The following is a 19662-nucleotide window of genomic DNA, read 5'->3' on the forward strand; positions in this document are numbered from 1 at the left end:
AGTTAGGATATAGCGGGTTGGTTAATGGATGGATGGATTTATTACCAAGTTCAAAAGGGCCAGGCATTAGAGAAAATATTTGCGTATATAAGTGCGTGTGATGCTGCAGTGTACCCAGGGCTACTAGTACAAGGTGCACGTGAACCAGATCCAGAAAAGCAGTTAGCAAAATAATGGAGTGGATGCAGCAATATTGTTCAGCAAGTACCATATTACACAACTCAACAATATCCAGCCCATTGTTTCTGAAAGATGAGAAAGCTTATGCCTTGAGTTGAAGACTATTAACCTAGATTGATGCCACCTCATAGTTTAAACTGAGCTAACCAGCTCAGGTAACTGAAAAAGCAAAGCATACACAAAAGAGGTTGATGGGAAGATGTAGACAGCCACACTGCACGAATACTGAACTTCTGCAGACAACCAAATTAGTGTTTATCACATTACTTCTTTTGCATTGAAATGGACAGTTTCAGTAGAAAGAGACACAATGTATTAAAATGTGTTCTGCCTGTTATTATTATAGTATACTTTCATGATGCCTTTATTCCAGATAACCAAGAGTCAGAGTAAGTATTCATTACAATTGGTTACTTTTTTATTAAACAGCTAGAGCACAACATACTCAGCGATGCATAGTATGTCAGAGTCAAGGTTTGAAAAAACAGTCTTGTGGTTTAAAATCCAACCTTCAAGGTTTTAGCCCCAACACCACAACTCTTGAATAAAATAAACTTTAAAATATTTCACAACCTCATGTACATCTTATATCTTACAGCAAATTAGGAAGCAATCTGATATTCTAAAAATATCAGAAGTGTATATGTTAAATTTAAGTGTTACAGTGACAACAGAAACCACTGTCATTTTAAGACCTAAAGTAGTAATGCTCAATTTTATGTACGACTGAGGGAAGGCTTTCACCACAATGTAATAATAAATGAAATGTTACTGGAAGTAGTAGGATCTTAATGGACTGGGAACTATGGATTTGGGGGAAGTGGAAGGGATATCAGCATCGGGCATACCATGACTACCTGATTAATCTTAAAATGTACAAAAAAAATTAACATGTACTAAATTTATCTGCACTGGCAATCAGAAGAAGGTTGCTGATTCGAATCCCATAAATGCCAAAAGGGTCTCTGCTCTGTTGGGCCCTTAAGCAAGACGATTACTGCAATGAGCCGATGTTATCAACTTGCAGCTAAAAACTGTTTGCATGAATTGAATACAGGGGAAAGCTGCCCTAACAGATTTAAACATAGGATGGGTTTAGAAATTTAAACTGCAGTTGATCTGCAAGCAAAAGATCAGAACCTCTGGGCATGTAACAAGGACCACAATGGCCACTAATAACAAGGACGGGATAGAACAGGATTACAATTTGCGCTGTGCTAATTATTTTGTGGTATAACACACAACAGAGTGACCATGCATTGTGGCTATCTGTACTTGAAGAACCACTTTTGCTTCCATTTATCTTCAGAATGGAATTACAATCTTTAAGGTAATTATAACTTTTGGTATTTCTTCTTCTTTTTCTTTTTCTTCTTCTTTCGGCTGCTTGCATTGGTTTGGACATATGCAGAGGAAAGATGCGAAGTATATTGGGAGAAGGATGCTATGGACAGAGCTGCCAGGGAAGAGGAAAAGAGGAAGGCCTAAGAGAAGGTTTATGGATGTGGTGAGAGAGGACATGCAGGTGATGGGTGTAACAGAACAAGATGCAGAGGACAGAAAGATATGGAAGAAGATGATCCATTGTGGCAACCCCTAACGTTATACATAAAATTAATGCTTTCCAAGTTATTACTTATTTAGATAATTTTAATGAATTACTGTGTTTTAACTAATATTAATAGGTAGTTGGGTGCATTGGTACAAAAATAAGCCATATGAAGATTTTTAAATGCTCAAAACTGTTCTTTAATCAATATATAAAATAAGAAAATGGACTGCAAAAGGAAGTCAAAATGTGCACTGTGTGAACTAACAGTAATTGACCTGCCAGAAATAAAGACGCCTGAGTAAACAGCCAGCAATTAGAGAACCTGTACCTTTTGACATTTATTTAAACAGAGTCTCCTTAAACTTTTTAAGCTCTAGACTCTTTAATCTCATTTTAAACACTCTCCGTGTTTACTTTTAATGGCTGCTATAGATTGATTTTAAATTCTGAATCTTTACGACCTTGAACCTTGTATCTTTTAGATCATTCCTTAGAATCTTAAAAATAAATTGTTTCAAATATGTTTTGTAATTTATTAGTCCTGGGGAAATTAGGAAACCAAATGGACAAACAGTTTGAGAAAGGCAAACGCTTATTGATTATTCTTGTAATCATCTTTAATTTTAAGCAAAGTTAGGCATTTAAGTTTGGGGTGCACGCTGAGCAAAAAAGGCAGGTCAGGCAGGTATGGAAGAGCATGAGAGCAAAAAGTAAGGACAGCAGTGAAGGAGAAAAACCCTAAATAATTGGGCTGAACACCAATCTGAAGCACCTGTGTGCCCAAACTTTAAAAGGCTAATTTTCCATCACCTTTATTTTCTGCATATTTTTATTAGCACTCTTTCAGGTCTTTACCATAATTTTTTTATGATAAGTTTTTATTAATGTTGCTTTATAATAATATTTAATTTTATACTATTTGATTAGGTCAAGGTACATTGTTTAAAGCACCTGGTGTGGATGATTGTCATATGCCCACAAGGGTTAAACTGCAGTGGAAAAGATGCTTTCTAATTGTAGCAGCAAGATGAGCAGGCACCTGCTTTGGTGACTGGCACGGATGTAGCTTAACTGTTTTGTCTGCTTATGGTGAGCTAGTAAGTCTCTTTGCTTAAAGCAGCTGTCCACATGCAGGTAAGACTGTACACATGGGGTGTTAAACATAGGCTATAGTAAAGCAAAATTCCACAATAATACATCTGGGAATTCTTTTCAGTTGCTTTTCTTCTTTCTTAAGGTAATACTGTAATGGTTTTATGCTAGCATTGGTCATTTTATAATAATAGTTATATTTCAATTGCCAATTATTGAGTACTACTCTATTGGATATACTTTCCGAAATGTTATACTTAAGAAAACTGAACAACGGTTATTTGCAGACCCTACACCAGTAACACTCATCAACAAATTTCATTTTTTCATCGCTTGATTTTGGAATTTGCTGTCTATTAAAGCTATTGAGCCATCACAAGCCTACTTAGGAACTGCAAGTTTATTATTGATATGTTACTGCAAATGAAATCAATTAAAGATATACAGTGTTTTTGTGAAAATAAAGAGCAAACAAAGCACATCAAAGATGATTATATCACTTCAAATGCAATTGAATAAAAAAAAACGTATCCTCTTTTCACCCATTAAATTCTGTGTAGTTTTATTTTACACAACTTATGGCATGAGATTCAAACTAATAAGAACACATTTTATTGATATAGTGCCTTTCCAATGCTCAAAGTGTTTCACAGAAATTCAGAAAGAATAACTGGGTATATACAACTTGGAACACAAATATAAGGGACAGTGTGGTGCCTACTGCTCAAGAATGAAACGCAAAGAGTTCTACTATATTTTGTACACAGGACAATAAATAACTAAATTGATCACACTATTTTTTTTTAATCAAAACCTTAGATTTTTGAAAAGCCAAAGTCACCTGCTTGTTGAGTCAACACTCAGCATTACATACTTTCCACGGCATGCCATGTGCATGGTAAAAAATACTGGTGAAATGAAAAGGACAGATTATGCAATAGAGCTAAACCATAGTCAGACTTAAGCACCCCAGTCCAATTATCGAATTTTATAGAGCATGCAGAGTCACTTTTGCAGAGGACGTGGTAATAAGATTACAGCAGAGGACATTTTTGAGTGAGTAAAATACAGGGCAAGTCAAAATGATGTTAACAGTAATGGATGGTTTTTACCTTGACAACAGCTTTCCAGGTCGATGGATAGGTCATGGTGGACCATTGCCATGGCCTCCACACTCCCCTGATTTGACACCTTGTGACTTCTGGTTATAGGGTACAGTGAAAGAGCGTGTGTACAGCAGGAAAGTCTGTGATATCAATAACCTGAAGGACAGAATACAGACTGTGGTATCATCTATTCCCCGCAAAACGCGTGTCCGGGTTTTAAATGGTACTGGTGCTTGTTGGTTTTTGTGAGTTGAACACGATGGCGATCAGGTTGAGATGTTCCTGTAAATCATCTTGCACATATGATGTATGTTTTGTGAATAAATTGTTTCTGCCATTCAAATGTTAACATAATTTTGACTCATCCTGTATCTTTCACTGTTTGATCTCGGTAGACATTAACTCAAGCCCGTATTACTGCAGTAACTATTACCAACATTTTTTTAGATTTGTCTAGGATCTTGTTCATCACATGTAGTGAAATACAGTAAGTGATTTTAAGTGGGACATTTTTTTTCCAGTGATTATTGTCTAACAGTCTACAGAACAGAGACAGCAATTCACTCCTGGGCAGCAACATTTAATAAAGTCAATTATTACAGCGGCAAGATGAAATGGATATGCTAGAGAAAACCATGCCACAGGAATGAAAGGTTGCCATAAAGGAAGATAAGTAGCAAGGTTAAGTGCAGAGCTAGCATCCTTTTAAAATAGCTGTATCTTACAAAAATATTTTTTTGTTTTTAACCCTTCCTAAATGATGTACTATTTTACAATGTGTGTGCAATCTCATGTCACAGGACCAATACATGAGACCCCGTGACTTCCATTTTAAAACATAACAGGCAAGATATATTTTTTTTTAATTTATGAAAAATGCTTCACTTTAGAGCACAGTTTAACATGGCAAATTTATATTCACCATGATTGTGAAGAAGTAACTTTGACTTGTAAAATACTATCATCCTTTTAATAACCAGTACCTCTATATTTGTCTCCAGTATATTAATGTGCCATACAATTGATCTGGTCCTGTGTCCAGGGTTAACTCCAGCCTTGCCTTCAGTGACTTGGATAAGCAGGGTCAGAAAATGTATGAATGGACAGATAATTGGATTACCCTCTGCTTGAGCCAAAAAAAGCTCTTTTAATTGAAACAGATTGGATATTACAAAAGCTATCCAATCAAATTTGGGATATGCTAACGTACAAATGCCTATAATCAATTTTTCCAGTATCACATCTGTCGGTTCTGATATTGTTATTCTTTGTGCAAACAAAGCAAGTAAGCAAGTTTCAATAATAACTAACAATTCAAATTGGATAAGACTAGCTCAATTTTCTTTTCTTAAACATGTATTAATTTTGTCATTTAGTTTAATTTCAGAAAAAAAATAAACACAACTTTATTCCTAGTGTGGTGTTCAACTGAAAACTTTGAGTCTTGTAGCTACAGTATAATCTAGAAGCAATTCATTTTTCTTTCACTGCCTGAAATGAATGAAAGGATTGATTTTTCTTTTCCTCTTTTTCCTTTGTCAAGGGTTACCATAATAAAACCCCCTCTCTCTTTCTCTCATTTCCACTACATTCTGTTTCCAATCATCTCCTTATTAAACTTCAACTCCAGCATATTCTTCTCTAACACATCCTTCCACCTACTTTTTGTTCTCCCTGTCCACCTTTCACCTGACAATTCAATCTCTAACACCCTCCTTACCTCACCATTTTCCTCTTGACTCCATATATACACAGGCCACTACCATCTTCCCTCCATCTTTCACCTTTAAGCTTCCCCAAATGTACCCATTTTCTACTCAACTTATTTCAGTCACCCTACTCGTCCATCATTGTATTGTCACTCTTGAACTACTCTTTCTATCTTCCTTCTAATAGTTCCAAGTGTGCACTATATAACTTTGCTGGTCTCATTATAACCTTGTATACTTTTCATTTTGTCTCTATTTCTACAAACCATTGCTTCTATGCAGCAAAAGTACTGAAATAAATGTATTCATTTACTCAAATAACAGTTCAACCAATAAAATAACTGTGGCACAAATAAATCCACTCTTTTCCTCTTTAGCTTTGAGGTTAGCGTGGTATTCGACTGGGTTGTGCCTTTTAAGATGCCCCTGGAAAGGCTTAATAGATTACTGTATTTTTATATTATTAAACTGTCCACATCAGAAAGTAGTCAGAAACAAAAAAAAAAAACAAAAAAAAACGATATTCTCAGGAAGTGAAAGAATCCCCCATTCAAAGCCTGGGAAAGCAGAATATCACAGAACTCCCAGACAAGCAGAAGAGAAAAGCGGTGTTAAAAACAACTTTCAGATGGTCTGGTTCAAACAGACTAAAAGCCAGAATAGATCAAAGACAGCTCAACAAGAAGTACATAGTGTGGTGTTATCAGTACATTCTGTACCACAGGGTGATGGGGCCTCTGAACTAGTGTGAGATCTCACTACCAACAGCAAACAGAATGTATGGGAAAGCTAACTTGTTCATCTGGAAATGGCTAGGGTGGCCGTGATCTCTGCCTTAAATGGAACTCTTTGGGAGAAATGCCTTGCAGCTACCATTGTGATTCAACTGCCTGGGGTACAAGCGAGAAAACACAAGGCTGGACATGGAGCTGAATAAGTCTAATGACCAGCTCATTGGGGGTGCACATACTCAACTACATACTGGCCATAAGTAAAAAGTCCAACTGGTGTTGTTGCAGCCTTCAACATGAGGAAGCCATAGGCAGGACACGAACAGGACTTTCAGGACGGGGATGGGAAGAGGGTCCACTGCTCTGGTTCTGGACTAGTAAAATGGAGGAGGAGAGCCTGATTGTGGCAGTGGTGACAAAAATGGAGGAGCACTGAAAGGTCAAGGCGGTGTCATGAGGTTCCCAAAGGCACTACAGTACTCAGAGATATTGAAGTAATGCCTTCAGTTCTCTCCCCACTGCCTATTGAACTGGATATGCCGTCCTGATGACATTAACGTGACGTGTGCGAGTTGCAATACTAGCAAAAAAAAAAAAAATATATCAGGGGGTTGGCGCAGTGTGTTCAAGTTGGAATATGACGTTACAGTTCGTTTACTATCAACATGTGACAAAAAGCCACTCTGCAGATCCTACAGGATCAACGTGCATGTTTCAATGTTTGATGAACGGTTCGATGTTGTGAAGCAAAATGCTGACATAAAAATGTATTCAATTATCTATCTATTCAATTATCTAATCCATTTTAAAGGTCTCACATACCATCTCCTGTGCTGTCTTTTTTTTTTTTTGCACCTTCACAACAACATCAGAATGTATAGAAGCATATTTGAGCCACAGAGAAAAAAAATTAAGGACACAATGATGAAAAAAAGGGTCTATATTGTGATTAAAGTGGAAATTTTGGCTTTAAACTCGAAATTTCAACTTTAATCCTATAGTTTATTTTGTCATTAAAGTAGACCGTCGTAAACATCATCTTAAAGCCGACCCAGTTGTTAACTATGTGCTTCTGGGGCTTCCTCCTACATGGACAGCTTTGGCAGGTTGCAACTGCCACAAAGAGCACATTACATTTATGATATTCCAGCTCTCTACACATTCAGAATCCTTAGATTTATACTTGACTAGCAAAATACCAGCGCTTCGAAAGCGGAGAAGTAGTGTGTTAAAGTAGTTATGAAAAAGAAAGGAAACATTTTAAAAATAACAAAACCTGATTGTCAATGTAATTGTTTTGTGACCGTTATGAGTGTTGCCGTCATCAAGGATTTGTCATTTCTTTCAATCGGGTTCGTATTTGGAGGACGTGTTGTGTTCAAGTTACACTCAGTGTTTGTCAACCATTGTAAAGATAACAGGTTTCATTCATCGAAGTGTTCACTACACAAATCGCTAAAGGCAAGGAGGCGCGTATTTTGAATGAAAAGGGAAAAGACAGCGAAGGAGTGGAAAAGTGAGAAGGAAAACTGTTAAAATAAAGAGCTGGGAAGGTGAATGGAAAGAAGCAGCCAGCGGTAAAGCAAGGAAGACTTCATAATAAGGACGGTTGGGTGCTCGTAGAAGGTGTAACAATAGGATTGTTAACCCTTATGATAATGTTCCCGCACGGAGGGTTAGAGAGACGCACTGGGAGAAGTATAGAATTGGGAACCCCGTGTGACTGTTCTGCTGTTCTCCTTCGACAGTTCTGTGGCTCTGCATATTTGTATGCACCTCTCTAAACTTGCATCACTGGTTCCGCACACAATTCGGTCATGTATAAGGGAACTTTTAATCTCCCCAAAATTGCATGTGCCTGCTAACACTCTCACATCTGTGACGCAATTGTCTATATTTTCTCCCCTTGCCTGACTTCTTGAAAAAAAGCTGTACCTCTCTACAGATTAGTTTATTTTCGGGTTGTAAAGTTCATCAAATTTAAGTATCATCAAGCTCATGGTTAACTCATCAGGTCTTACATCACTGGTCAGCGCCTGACACAATTCTCTGCCGCTCTCTCTAATATGATAACGGAAAAATCTGACCTTAGTGTTTTCCTTTGCCTCCGGCATTGCAAGTTCTGTGAATAACCTGAACTCGTCCTTCCATCTTCTCCATGACTTCGCCAGGTCTTTAGCATTGAGGCTTAATGTCAGTGGCGGGTCTCAGACCCTCCATTTTCCTTTCGTGTTAGCGTCTCCGCGTCCTAAACTTTTAACAGCAAACTGGCATGACTTTCAGCGCAGTCCCGTCACCTATGCTGCCACCATGTTTCTCTCTCGAGATTATTAAGTTTATGTCTGTTTATTTCACAGTAGTTAAAGCCAGAACAAAGTCAGTTCACGTGAGCCGCTCAGAGTACATGCATCAAAGCTTCTCAGCTGTGCTTGTGCTATCTCGTGCGATCTATCTCGCGAATATCGTATTCATCTTAGGCATGACAAACGCCAGCGACAGCGTGTCTATGAACCTAATTTAAAGTTCAGCTTTACACGCTGCTTTCCTATTCGCTTGCATAAGCACAGTCCTTCAACAGCAATTTTAACTCTGCTACAAAGTGATCCAAAGTCTCGTTCCTACCCTGCATCTTCTCATTAAACTTGTATATTGTAAGATGTTTAACAGGCATTCCCGGTATTAAGTTGTGGATTTGCCTGTGAATATTTAACGGCAGCGTGTCTATGAACGTAATTTAAACTTAAGCTTTAAGCCTTGCTTTCTTATTGATATGTGTACAAAAGGCTTGTTCAGCATCAGAGGGTTGTTACATCACACACTGCATGCACGGGTTTACCTTTCCCAGTCCTGCAAAGTTAGTTCATGTGAGCCGCTCGGAGTACGTGCTTCAAAGGTTCTCAGCTGTGCTTGTGCTATGTCATGCGATTTTGCGATGTCCACAGCTTTATTTAACGTTAGCTAAGACCCGGCACTTAAAAGTTTCTCTCGCACTTTCGCTGAGTTTGTGCCAGACCATCTCATCTTCGTTTGCATAAGCACAGTCCTTCACCCGCGAATATTTCGCGGCAGCGTGTCTATTGGATAGCTGCCGAAGGACGGCTTTATATGGGCAGGCACTCAATTACGTGGGAGGCGTAATGATGCAGGATGCAACTCCGCCTCTCACAGCGACCAAGCTGCAGGCTATTGCCGTATATATATATGGATGAAAGTAGGTTCCAGTTATGACCGTTACGCGTAGAATTTCAAAATTAAACCTGCCCAGCTTTTGTAAGTAGGCTGTAAGGAATGAGCCTGCCAAATTTCAGCCTTCCACCTACACGGGAAGTTGGAGAATTAGTGATGAGTCAGTCAGTCAGTGATGGCTTTGCCTTCTATTAGTATAGACTAGCAAAATACCCGCGCTTTGCAGCGGCGAAGTACTGCCTTAATATTTTTATTAAAAACCAAGTTAAACCTTTTTAAACTGAGGGAAAATATACCAATAGTTATTTGTTAAGGATCTCTTTGTATGCGACATTGTCAGTTTGGCCCTCTGGTTGTAATATGACCAAGCTGTGCGCTGAGCTTACTCTTGAGCATGCAACGTACAGTTGGCCATGTGAAAAGTAATCGTGTCTCAAATCTCACAGCTTGGATCGCTGCTGTCATAATCGGTTTGAGTTTCATGGTTTGTTTCAATTATGATAGTATTTGCAGGACTTGTGTTGAAGTGACATTCGGCATCTGTCAAGCATTGTAAGCATACAACTGGTTTCATTGATAACTTCACATCCAGCTTTTGAGAGTTTAAACATTCATAAACATCAGTGTCCACTACTGAAATCGTCACCTGTGAAGCTAAGATGTTTAAGAGGCATTGGAGGTTGTCGAAAGGTGTAAAAAATTTGGCCATTTCGGTACAGCGACAACCGAACAATTCAGCGGCAGCCATCAACTCACATGCAGAACCATAGGTGAAGGGCTTAAGCATTTCACTCTTATAGTGCTTCTGTGTAGTATGAGGCGTGGCAGAAAAGTAATGAGACTGATTTTTTATTTATTTTATTTTTTTCAAACATCAATGTTATCCCCTTTAAAGTAGTTCCCTTGGGCAGCTACACACCGATGGAGACGTTATTCCTACTGTTGGTAGCAGCGCTGGAAGTCTTCAACCGGTATGGTTTTCAGCATGTCCGTTACACTCTTTTGGATGTTTGCTAAAGTCCCGAAATGAAGTCCTTTGAGGACATTTTTCAGTTTAGGAAAAAGGAAAAAGTCACACAGACTGAGGTCAGGTAAATAAGGGGGCTGGGGAACCACAGGAATGCCTTTTGAGGTCAAAAATTCTGTTATGGAGAGGGCAGTGTGACATGGGGTGTTGCCATGATGGAGCATCGATTTGTCTGCAATGTCTGGTCTCACATGAATGACCCTTTTTCTGAGCCTTTCAAGGACGTCTCTATAAAAAACTTAGTTGACAGTTTGTCCTGGAGGAACAAATTCTTTGTGGACGATTCCCCTTTTGTCAAAAAAACAAATCAGCATTGATTTGGTCTTCGATTTGCTCATTCGAGCTTTCTTCTCTCGAGGAGAGTTTGCAGTGTGCCACTCCTGACTTTGCCTCTTGGTCTCAGGATCGTATTCAAAAATCCCTGATTCATCACCTGTGATCACACGACTAAAGAAATCTTGCTCATTAGCGATTCTGTCAAGAAGATCAAGACACTTGTTTTTTCGATTGTCCTTCTGCTCAATTGTGAGGTTTTTCGGCACCATTTTGGCACAGACCTTTCGCATGTGCAAATGTCCAGTCAAAATTTGATGAACGGTAAATCTGTTCAAATTTAATTGTTCGCTCAACATTCTTAATGTTAAACGACGGTCTGATCTCACAAGAGTGTTCACACGTTCGATGTTTTCATTGGTTTTCGAAGTTGAAGGCCTCCCTGAACGGTGTTCATCTTCAACGTGTTTTTTGCCTTCCAAAAATGATTTGTGCAAGCGAAAAACTTGCGCTTGGGATAAAGAATGTTCCCCATATGCCCGTTTTAACTTTTCAAACGTCACACTTGCCAATTCTCCAAGCTTAACACAAAATTTAATGGCACAACGTTGCTCCAAATTCCGCTGTTCCATTTTGCGTGACGCACAAACAAAAACAAAACTTCGCTAATAGCAGTCACAAAAATCACGTAGTTAACGGAAGGAGTTGAAACTCGCACTGAGCTATGGGAGGGTACTGATACACGTGCTCTATCAAGGACAACAGCGCAGCGTTGTCAGATCGCTTGCAGTGTTGCCAGTCTCATTACTTTTCTGCCACACCTATATATAATTATCTCCTGTACCGTCATCAGTCCACACCTTGAACCTGTCCCAGTCATTCAATACATAAGAAACAATGTTCCTCAAGAGTGAGCCTGATATGGCCGTGCAATATGTAACAAAGAGAATGGAAAAGACAGGTGCCATCTCCGGGCATGGAAACCACTCAGTAAGTGACAGTTCTTTGATCGATGGTGATCACCTCGATAGACATGTTAATGGGGGTATGGTTGAAACGATAAAGGAAATGGGCACCTGAACAATGTAAAGTAAGTCTAAAATACCTACACAATAACTATAATCGTAATAAACGAACAATAAAACAGCGGAGAAGCCATGCATTAAATAAAAAGGCAGTAGTTATCAGCAGGAAGACGTGAATCCCGTGGCGAAGCAAGGAAGGGAATGTAGAGACCGGAGCGATGGATGGCCTTATATAGGCAGGCAGCCAACAATGTGGGAGGCGTTGAGATGGGGGACCCAACGCCGCCTCACACGGTGACCGAGCTGCAGGCTATGGACGTATATATGTACGTAAGTAGGATTCAGTTAGCGTTGGGCATCCACGTACCAAATTTCTTGAAGATGGGCCCATAAGTAACAAAGACCATTGGAAAGTTCAATATGGCGGCCGACAGTGGCGTCATACCACCAAAATAAGTATGTACATCGGTTTCGGTTAGCGCAGGGAAGCCGCCAACCAAATTTCATGAAGATGGGGCCATAAATAAAAAAGTTCAAAATGGCGGACTTTGTCGACCGTTATGAACGTTACGCATAGAATTTCGAAATTAAACCTGCCTAACTTTTGTAAGTAAGCTGTAAGAAATGAGCTTGCCAAATTTCAGTCTTCTACCTACACGGGTAGTTGGAGAATTAGTGATGAGTCAGTGAGTGAGTGAGTGAGGGCTTTGCCTTTTATTAGTATAGATATCACTTTTATGATGAAATGTGTTAAAGTATATGTTACATTTATAAATATATAAATCTTGAACTTAATTTAAATAATAAACACCTTCTTATAAAAAATACACTACCCATGGCTGTCCGTTTGTCTGTCTAGGACTTTAAAATCACCTGTAGCTCGCAAACCGTTTGATCTATTCACTTGAGATTTGGTACAGATATACTACATGACGTCTCCTATCCGCTTTTGGGGTGATGATTGATATCCAAGGTTATTCCTCTTTTTATTTGATTTTATTGTAGAATCAACTCTCAGCAGTGGCCAGCAGGGCAGCCATGCGGCTCATGTGTGCAGGCGTCGTTCTCATTCCCTACCACCTTCACCGTCACTTCCCCTACCTCTTCATATCTTAAGTCTTCAATCTGCCTCAAGAATGATTTAAGTGCCAGCTTAAGTGAAAAATTAAGGAAAACATACTAAGTAATTGCAACACAAACACTGAATTAATCAGTTTTAATGTTGAAAGATGCTGACAAAAGAAGAGGAGAAGCAGGCTGCTAGGGTGGAGAAAAGAAGAGCTGCTCAGGAAGCAGCAAGCACATCATCCTCTAAGCAAATGAATGCTAAACGTGCAGAGAAGAAGTATGAACACTAGGAACGCTCAAGTCAAGTGTATTCACTTCACATTATCATGCAGTGCGCCGTTACTGGTAGTTAATAATTACACATGTGGTGGCGGTGCGGTGGAAGAGCGTTAACATGTCTCTGGTGTTCCCTGCATGGAATTTGCAGGTTTTCCTGGTGATTTTCCACAGTGTGCTCCAGTTTCCTTCCAAGGGTATGCAGGTTTGGGGGCTTGGTGATGCGAAAATGATGCTACTATATGTGTGTGCTTGTATGTTCCTTGCGATGGATGAGCTAATGCCCCATCCCGGGATTGTTTCTGCTTCGTGCCTGATACTTGCTGGAATGGGCACCTCGCTGGATTGATGGATGTAGTCATTAAACATCCATCCTTTTCAGAGATACTGGGGAAAGGTGTCCTGAATTTAATGACCGTTTCAAGTAATTCACAACACAGTGATGCCATTGTTTTCTCACCATGATGATATCTCGTACTGGCACCCAGTGGAATTCTCCAGATTTAATGTAATACAGACTTAATGTAAGTATGCAAGTATAAGCAGTACACAGCTTGCATGGCAGTAGCGTCCGCAGACGCACACATCGTGCAAGGTATAAACCAGCCCTAACATGGCTCCTTATACCTTGTAAGGAGTGGAAGATGACAGTCAATCTCATATGACAAGTCCAGATCCCACAAGAGATCATCACATTATATTTGCAGCCAGACACAGTGTATAGTTGACTATTGCCAAAATGGTATTCCTTGTTGAACTTGACATACCATGGTAGAAGGCAGTAGAAGCTGACCAAATACTTCAATCTAGCTGTCGAATGCAGGGAGGCCAGTTGAAGATCCATCACTTACCCTGCTGTGGTAGAATGCCGTAGATTTATCTGCATGTGCCTCCTGCTCAAAGGCATTGGAAGTTATTGGAATTAAGCGACAAGAGAGCAGGAAAACAACTAGTGAAAAAAGCAGAGAAGGGTGGCTTTTGGTTATGGCTCAGGAGGAAAGACAAGAGCCAAGGGTGCTAACATCTGACACAAAGATCAGCGGCAGGGGTTGGCAGGGAGACATCTGTGCCACTGTTTCACCACCAGCAGTTGTACCAGGACAAGGATCGAAACACTGATGAATGATGGCTCCTGGCTGATGACTATGTATCTGGCCAAAGCACACAGTTGAAGGGTGCGCCAGGCAGAGATGCCAAGCAGGTGTTAACAGCTATTATTTTCACCAGCATTCATGGTGAAAAATGAAAACACAGGCCACGGTTTAATCCAGCAAATGCCATTCGTTGAGCACTGTTCTGACACATTATCATACTGGTCAAGCATATCAGAAATAATCATGACTTCGCTACCATATTGACACTTTAACACCGTTATCAGTGAATACTGACATTGATTCAGATCTACTGTGGGTCTTTGAACAAATCTCACTTATGGAGCTGCACATTCATAAAAATAAAAATAGACACTTAGTCACATCATTAGGCTTACTTATTTTCGGTCACCCCAGGACTTTGGGGAAATGAAACCTGACACTTCCAACTGTTTGCACACGTTTGTTTTGAACTTATATCTAAAGCCCCCGGAGGCGGATTCCAGCAGTCCGACAAGCCAACTCCCCCTCTGAAGAGCCTTATTTGGAAAGTGTTCGAAATGACCAGCTGCTATCCATTCCAGACGATCTTTGGCCAACCTATGGTTTTGGGGGTTGGTGACAAAATAAACATTGGCCAGACTAGGCGACCTCCTGTTTACTCTACGTAATGAAACCATGACACTTCTCCCTTGTCTCCGCTGAGGTAGCGATGTAAGTCATCAAGAATGTCTACAACATAACACATTCAATGCGCCGGACATTATCTGCGCATATATTGCAATACTTACGGCTACTGCCTGGCCGAACTGCGGTGATAGGGACCTCACACTGACTGCACAGCGCTAAAAGCGGCGCGCAGCAAACAAACCCGCGTGAGTGAGACGAAAGAAAATAAAGGCAATCACTGCGCAACCGCACATGACGACTCTGGGAAGCAACGGCGCGCGCGGTGCCGCTCGAATCCAGTAACAACCGTGGCGGGCCCACGTACCAGTGCGAAATAGTGCGGACTCAGCTCGGCGCGCACTCAAAAAGCAAAAACCTGCAAGTCACCAGTCACTTTGTTCCCTGCCCGCTTGACATCAACGCTCATTTCCCCGCCACGCCATCCATCCATATATTCTGTTCCGGTTCAGAACGTAAAACACACCGGTATGTCGCAGTCCACTTTATCGACGTTCGCATGACAGCACCGCAGGAGTTAAAACAATTTTGAGTGACGAGCGCCAGGTGGATGTACCTGGCGTATCCAAGCCCTTTAAAACCGTTAAGTCGAGAATTGGAGTGTTAAATATAAAAGCAACGTGTAATCAATCGCTCGCTTCGCCCTATCTTATGCCAGTATCCAAACGCCGCAGTTAAGTTTAATCAACATCACCGCTTGTCTCTTCACACTGTCTCCTCTACCCGCACTCCCAAGATTAGGCGGCTACTCGCGGCTTGGATTATATTGACGCCGGCACTCACCTTCCTTGGCCCTTTTCTTCCTGACCAACGTGCCCCCGAGTTTTCCCAAGAAAGACTCTTCCTTCTTCATTTTGTTTGATTGCAGTGTGGGCGATCTAACCGGAGTGATGCTGGACATATCCTCTCGGCACTCACACAAGCCGGCAGTCCAAAGGAAAAAAAAAAGTAATTCAGTGGCTGCGGAGATTTTTAAAGAGCCAGCGCCACGCCCGCAGAGCGCCACCCCACCCAGGAGGTCACCGGGAGGCGAACAGTGGCCAGGCTGAGTGGGGGACTTTAGCAAACAATAGCGAACAAGCCGATGGCAGAGGACGTGCTGAACGTATGTCGTCTCAAACAAGCACAAAATTTGGTCTGTATGAGTAAAAGGAGACTGCCGTTTTCAGTCGATGTGATGGGGCTGCTCACTCCCGGAAAGCCGTATGGTCAGATTAAATAAGGCCTTCGAATCAGTGGACTATTTAGGAATGATAATGAACCCGACTTCTCCTCCAACACAATAAATCAAACATACCCTGTACATAAATACTTAATGAGCTGAGTGTGCCTCTAATTCTAATCAGACTCCTTGATACAAAAACGGTCGGACTTCTGCACCAATGAACCATGCGCCATCAAATTAATGATGATGCATTGAACAATAATTGCTGTTTGTTTTTCTAAGAAATGTTCCCGATCTAGTGCTGTTGAACCCCTTTCCCGTGATCATTGTCCATCGCTAGTCGCACGGCATTTAGGTAGCTTTGCCACAAGTGAGTGACATTTATATTGTCTTTGTTTTTTATGCTGTTTTGAAATTTCATTTTATTTCTTTATTTTACTTTTCAGCACTTTTGTTACTTTTGTCTCTGATGGGCACTTTAAAAGTACATTTTTACTTATTTATATCAGCTACCATTGCTACTTCTCCGTTAATTAGCCAAGAGGGCAGGGATTTCTCAGTGCAGTTTTGCTCCCATCATGCCAGATGTGCAGGAAGTCATTAACAGACCCGTCAGGCAGTACATCTAGTTTTTGTATAGTGTGGATTTACATCCAAAAAAAAAAAAAAATTTACAACATAGTAAGTCGATTTGCAGTAGCGTCCAGTTCTGCTAACATAACCAGAATACTTTACAACACTCATATTGTAATAAGGGCACTTACAATAAAAGAAGCTGAATTTTGTTAACCATAAGCAGTTACATTAAAGTACAAGTCATCCAAGATGTGACTGGTAAACATTGTGTGTACTGGGTCAATTCACAGTAGCTTTCACAGACGTGATGGTGCTGAAATAGGATGGCTGGCTTGTTGGTAAGGTAACTGGGTGAACCCACAGTGTTTCATATGGTGTGTACTTTTTATTGTAACAGCAGTCCCATCATTGTATATGTCAAGTGATACAGTAGGTACCCACTCAGATGATGAGTGGCCCTCTTCTACACAGTGGTCTGCTGGGGAGGCAGCATAAAGAAGAAGGACGTCTCACGCCTGGAAAAACGTGTTAAGAAGGCAGGTTCTATTGTAGGAATGAAGCTGGACAGTTTAACATCTGTAGCAGAGTGATGGGTGCTAAGCAAACTCCTGTCAATCATGTAGAATCCACTGCATCCACTGAACAGTGTCATCTCCAGGCAGAGGAGTAGCTTCAGTGACAGACTGCTGTCACTGTCCTGCTCCACTAACAGACTGAGGAGATCGTTCCTCCCCCACACTATGCGACTCTTCAATTCCACCCAGGGGAGTAAAAGTTAACATTATTCAAATTTATTGTCTGCTTTTACATGCATTTTTATAACTCTTTAATATTGTTTTTTGTATCAGTATACTGCTGTTGGATTATTTGAATTTCCCCTTGGGATTAATAAAGTATCTATCTATCTATCTATCTATCTATCTATCTATCTATCTATCTATCTGTCAGTCAGTCCCATCATTATATACAGTATGTCAAGTGATACTGTACATTACGTACCCACTCAGATGATGGTGACTTACACCTTTCCCGAATCATTCAGATTGCATAGAAGGCATTAAAATGCCACGTATAATCTTGTACTTTCAGTTGCAGAGCAGAGCCGATACTCTTGAATGCAGGTGGCAGGAGCTCAACATGTCAGGATGGAGCTGCTCTATTATCCAATGAAGTTCTGCAGCATTGTGACAGTGTATTTATTAGGTTGATAAGCATGTCCTATATATGGATGTTTCAGGGCAGCATTCCAATAAATCTTTTTTACACAAGGTGATGATGATTTATAAATAGTACATTGCATAGAAATGTGTGTATACCAGGTTTTATAGGTGCTTTTTTTTTGCTGTATGCATTTTCCTTTTCATTGCTGTGCATATATTTTCAGTCTATATCCATGTAAAGGCACCGGGAGAGCTGAATACAGGTTTCAGAAATGGAAAGAGCTTAAAGAAAAAAAAAAAAAGGTGTGTCGTTTTCAACTGATGCCAACTCTAAATGTGTGTTGTGTAGCAAGAAGAGCGTTGGGTAACTTTGAATGGTGCTGTTCACTGATGTTCAGGGCGTAAACCAGATTAATCAGGTAATGATGATCCCCTAAGAATCTCAGTCTGTTAATAAGTGATGGCATATTGTGACTGAGCCCAACAATCGTGCACAGCAACTGATCCAGCGCCACACACACTGAAACCAGATTACGGGGTGCATATGTGGTCTGATGTCAGTTATGCTGAGCTGTGGGATTTCCCTGCACTTATTATAAACTAGCAAAATACCCCCGCTTCGCAGTGGAAGTAGTGTGTTAAAGAAGTTATGAAAAAGAAAAGGAAACATTTTAAAAATAACATAACCTGATTGTCAATGTAATTGTTTTGTGACTGTTATGAGTGGTGCTGTCATCAAGGATTTGATTATCATTATTTCTTTCAATCGGGTTCGTATTTGGAGGATGTGTTGTGTTCAAGTTATATTCCGTGTTTGTCAACCATTGTAAAGATAACAGGTTTCATTCATTGAAGTGTTCACTACCCAAATCGCTAAAGGCAAGGAGGTGCGTATTTTGAACGAAAAGGGAGTAGACAGTGAAGGAGTGGAAAAGTGAGAAGGAAAACTGTTTAAATAAAGAGCTGGGAAGGTGAATGGACAGAAGCAGCCAGCGGTACAGCAAGGAAGACTCCATAATAAGGACAGTTGGGTGCACATAGAAGGTGTAACAATAGGATTGTTAAGCCTTATGATAATGTTCCTGCATGGAGGGTTTAGAGAGACGCACTGGGAGAAGTATAGAATTGGGAACCCCGTGTGACTGTTCTGCTGTTCTCCTTCGACAGTTCTGTGGCTCTGCATATTTGTATGTACCTCTCTAAACTTGCATCACTGGTTGTGCACACAATTCGGTCACATATAAGGGAACTTTTAATCTCCCCGAAATTGCATGTGCCTGCTAACGCTCTCAGATCTGTGACGTAGTCATCTATATTTTCTCCCCTTGCCTGATTTCTTGAAAAAAATCTGTGCCTCTCTACAGTTTCGTTTATTTTTCGGGTTGTAATGTTCATCAAATTTACATATCATCAAGCTCATGGTTAACTCATCAGGTCTTACATCACCGGTCAGCGCCTGACACAATTCTCTGCCGCTCTCTTCAATAAGATAACGGAATAATCTGACTTTAGTGTTTTCCTCTGCCTCCGGCATTGCAAGTTCTGTGAATAATCTGAACTCGTCCTTCCATGTTCTTCATGACTTCACCAGGTCTTTAGCATCAAGGCTTAATGTCAGCAGCAGTCTCAGACCCTCCATTTTCCTTTCATGTTAGCGTCTCCGCGTCCTAAACTTTTAACAGCAAACTGGCGTGACTTTCGGTACAGTTCCGTCACCTACGCTGCCACCATGTTTCTCTCTCGAGATTATTAAAAGGC

General features: G+C 40.5%; 1 protein-coding gene across 1 annotated transcript in view; it reads right to left on the minus strand.

Annotated features, from left to right (window-relative positions):
• parvb (parvin, beta) overlaps positions 1 to 16308 on the minus strand; it is an 83099-nt gene extending 66791 nt beyond the window's left edge. Inside the window, exon 1 of the mRNA XM_039760610.1 lies at positions 15787 to 16308. Coding sequence (XP_039616544.1) covers positions 15787 to 15904 — 118 coding nt within the window. The 5' untranslated portion in view covers positions 15905 to 16308. The remainder of the gene's footprint in view (positions 1 to 15786) is intronic.
• Between the last annotated feature and the right edge of the window lie 3354 nt (positions 16309 to 19662).

This window comes from Polypterus senegalus, chromosome 8, assembly GCF_016835505.1.
Source record: "Polypterus senegalus isolate Bchr_013 chromosome 8, ASM1683550v1, whole genome shotgun sequence".
Classification (NCBI taxonomy): domain Eukaryota; kingdom Metazoa; phylum Chordata; class Cladistia; order Polypteriformes; family Polypteridae; genus Polypterus; species Polypterus senegalus.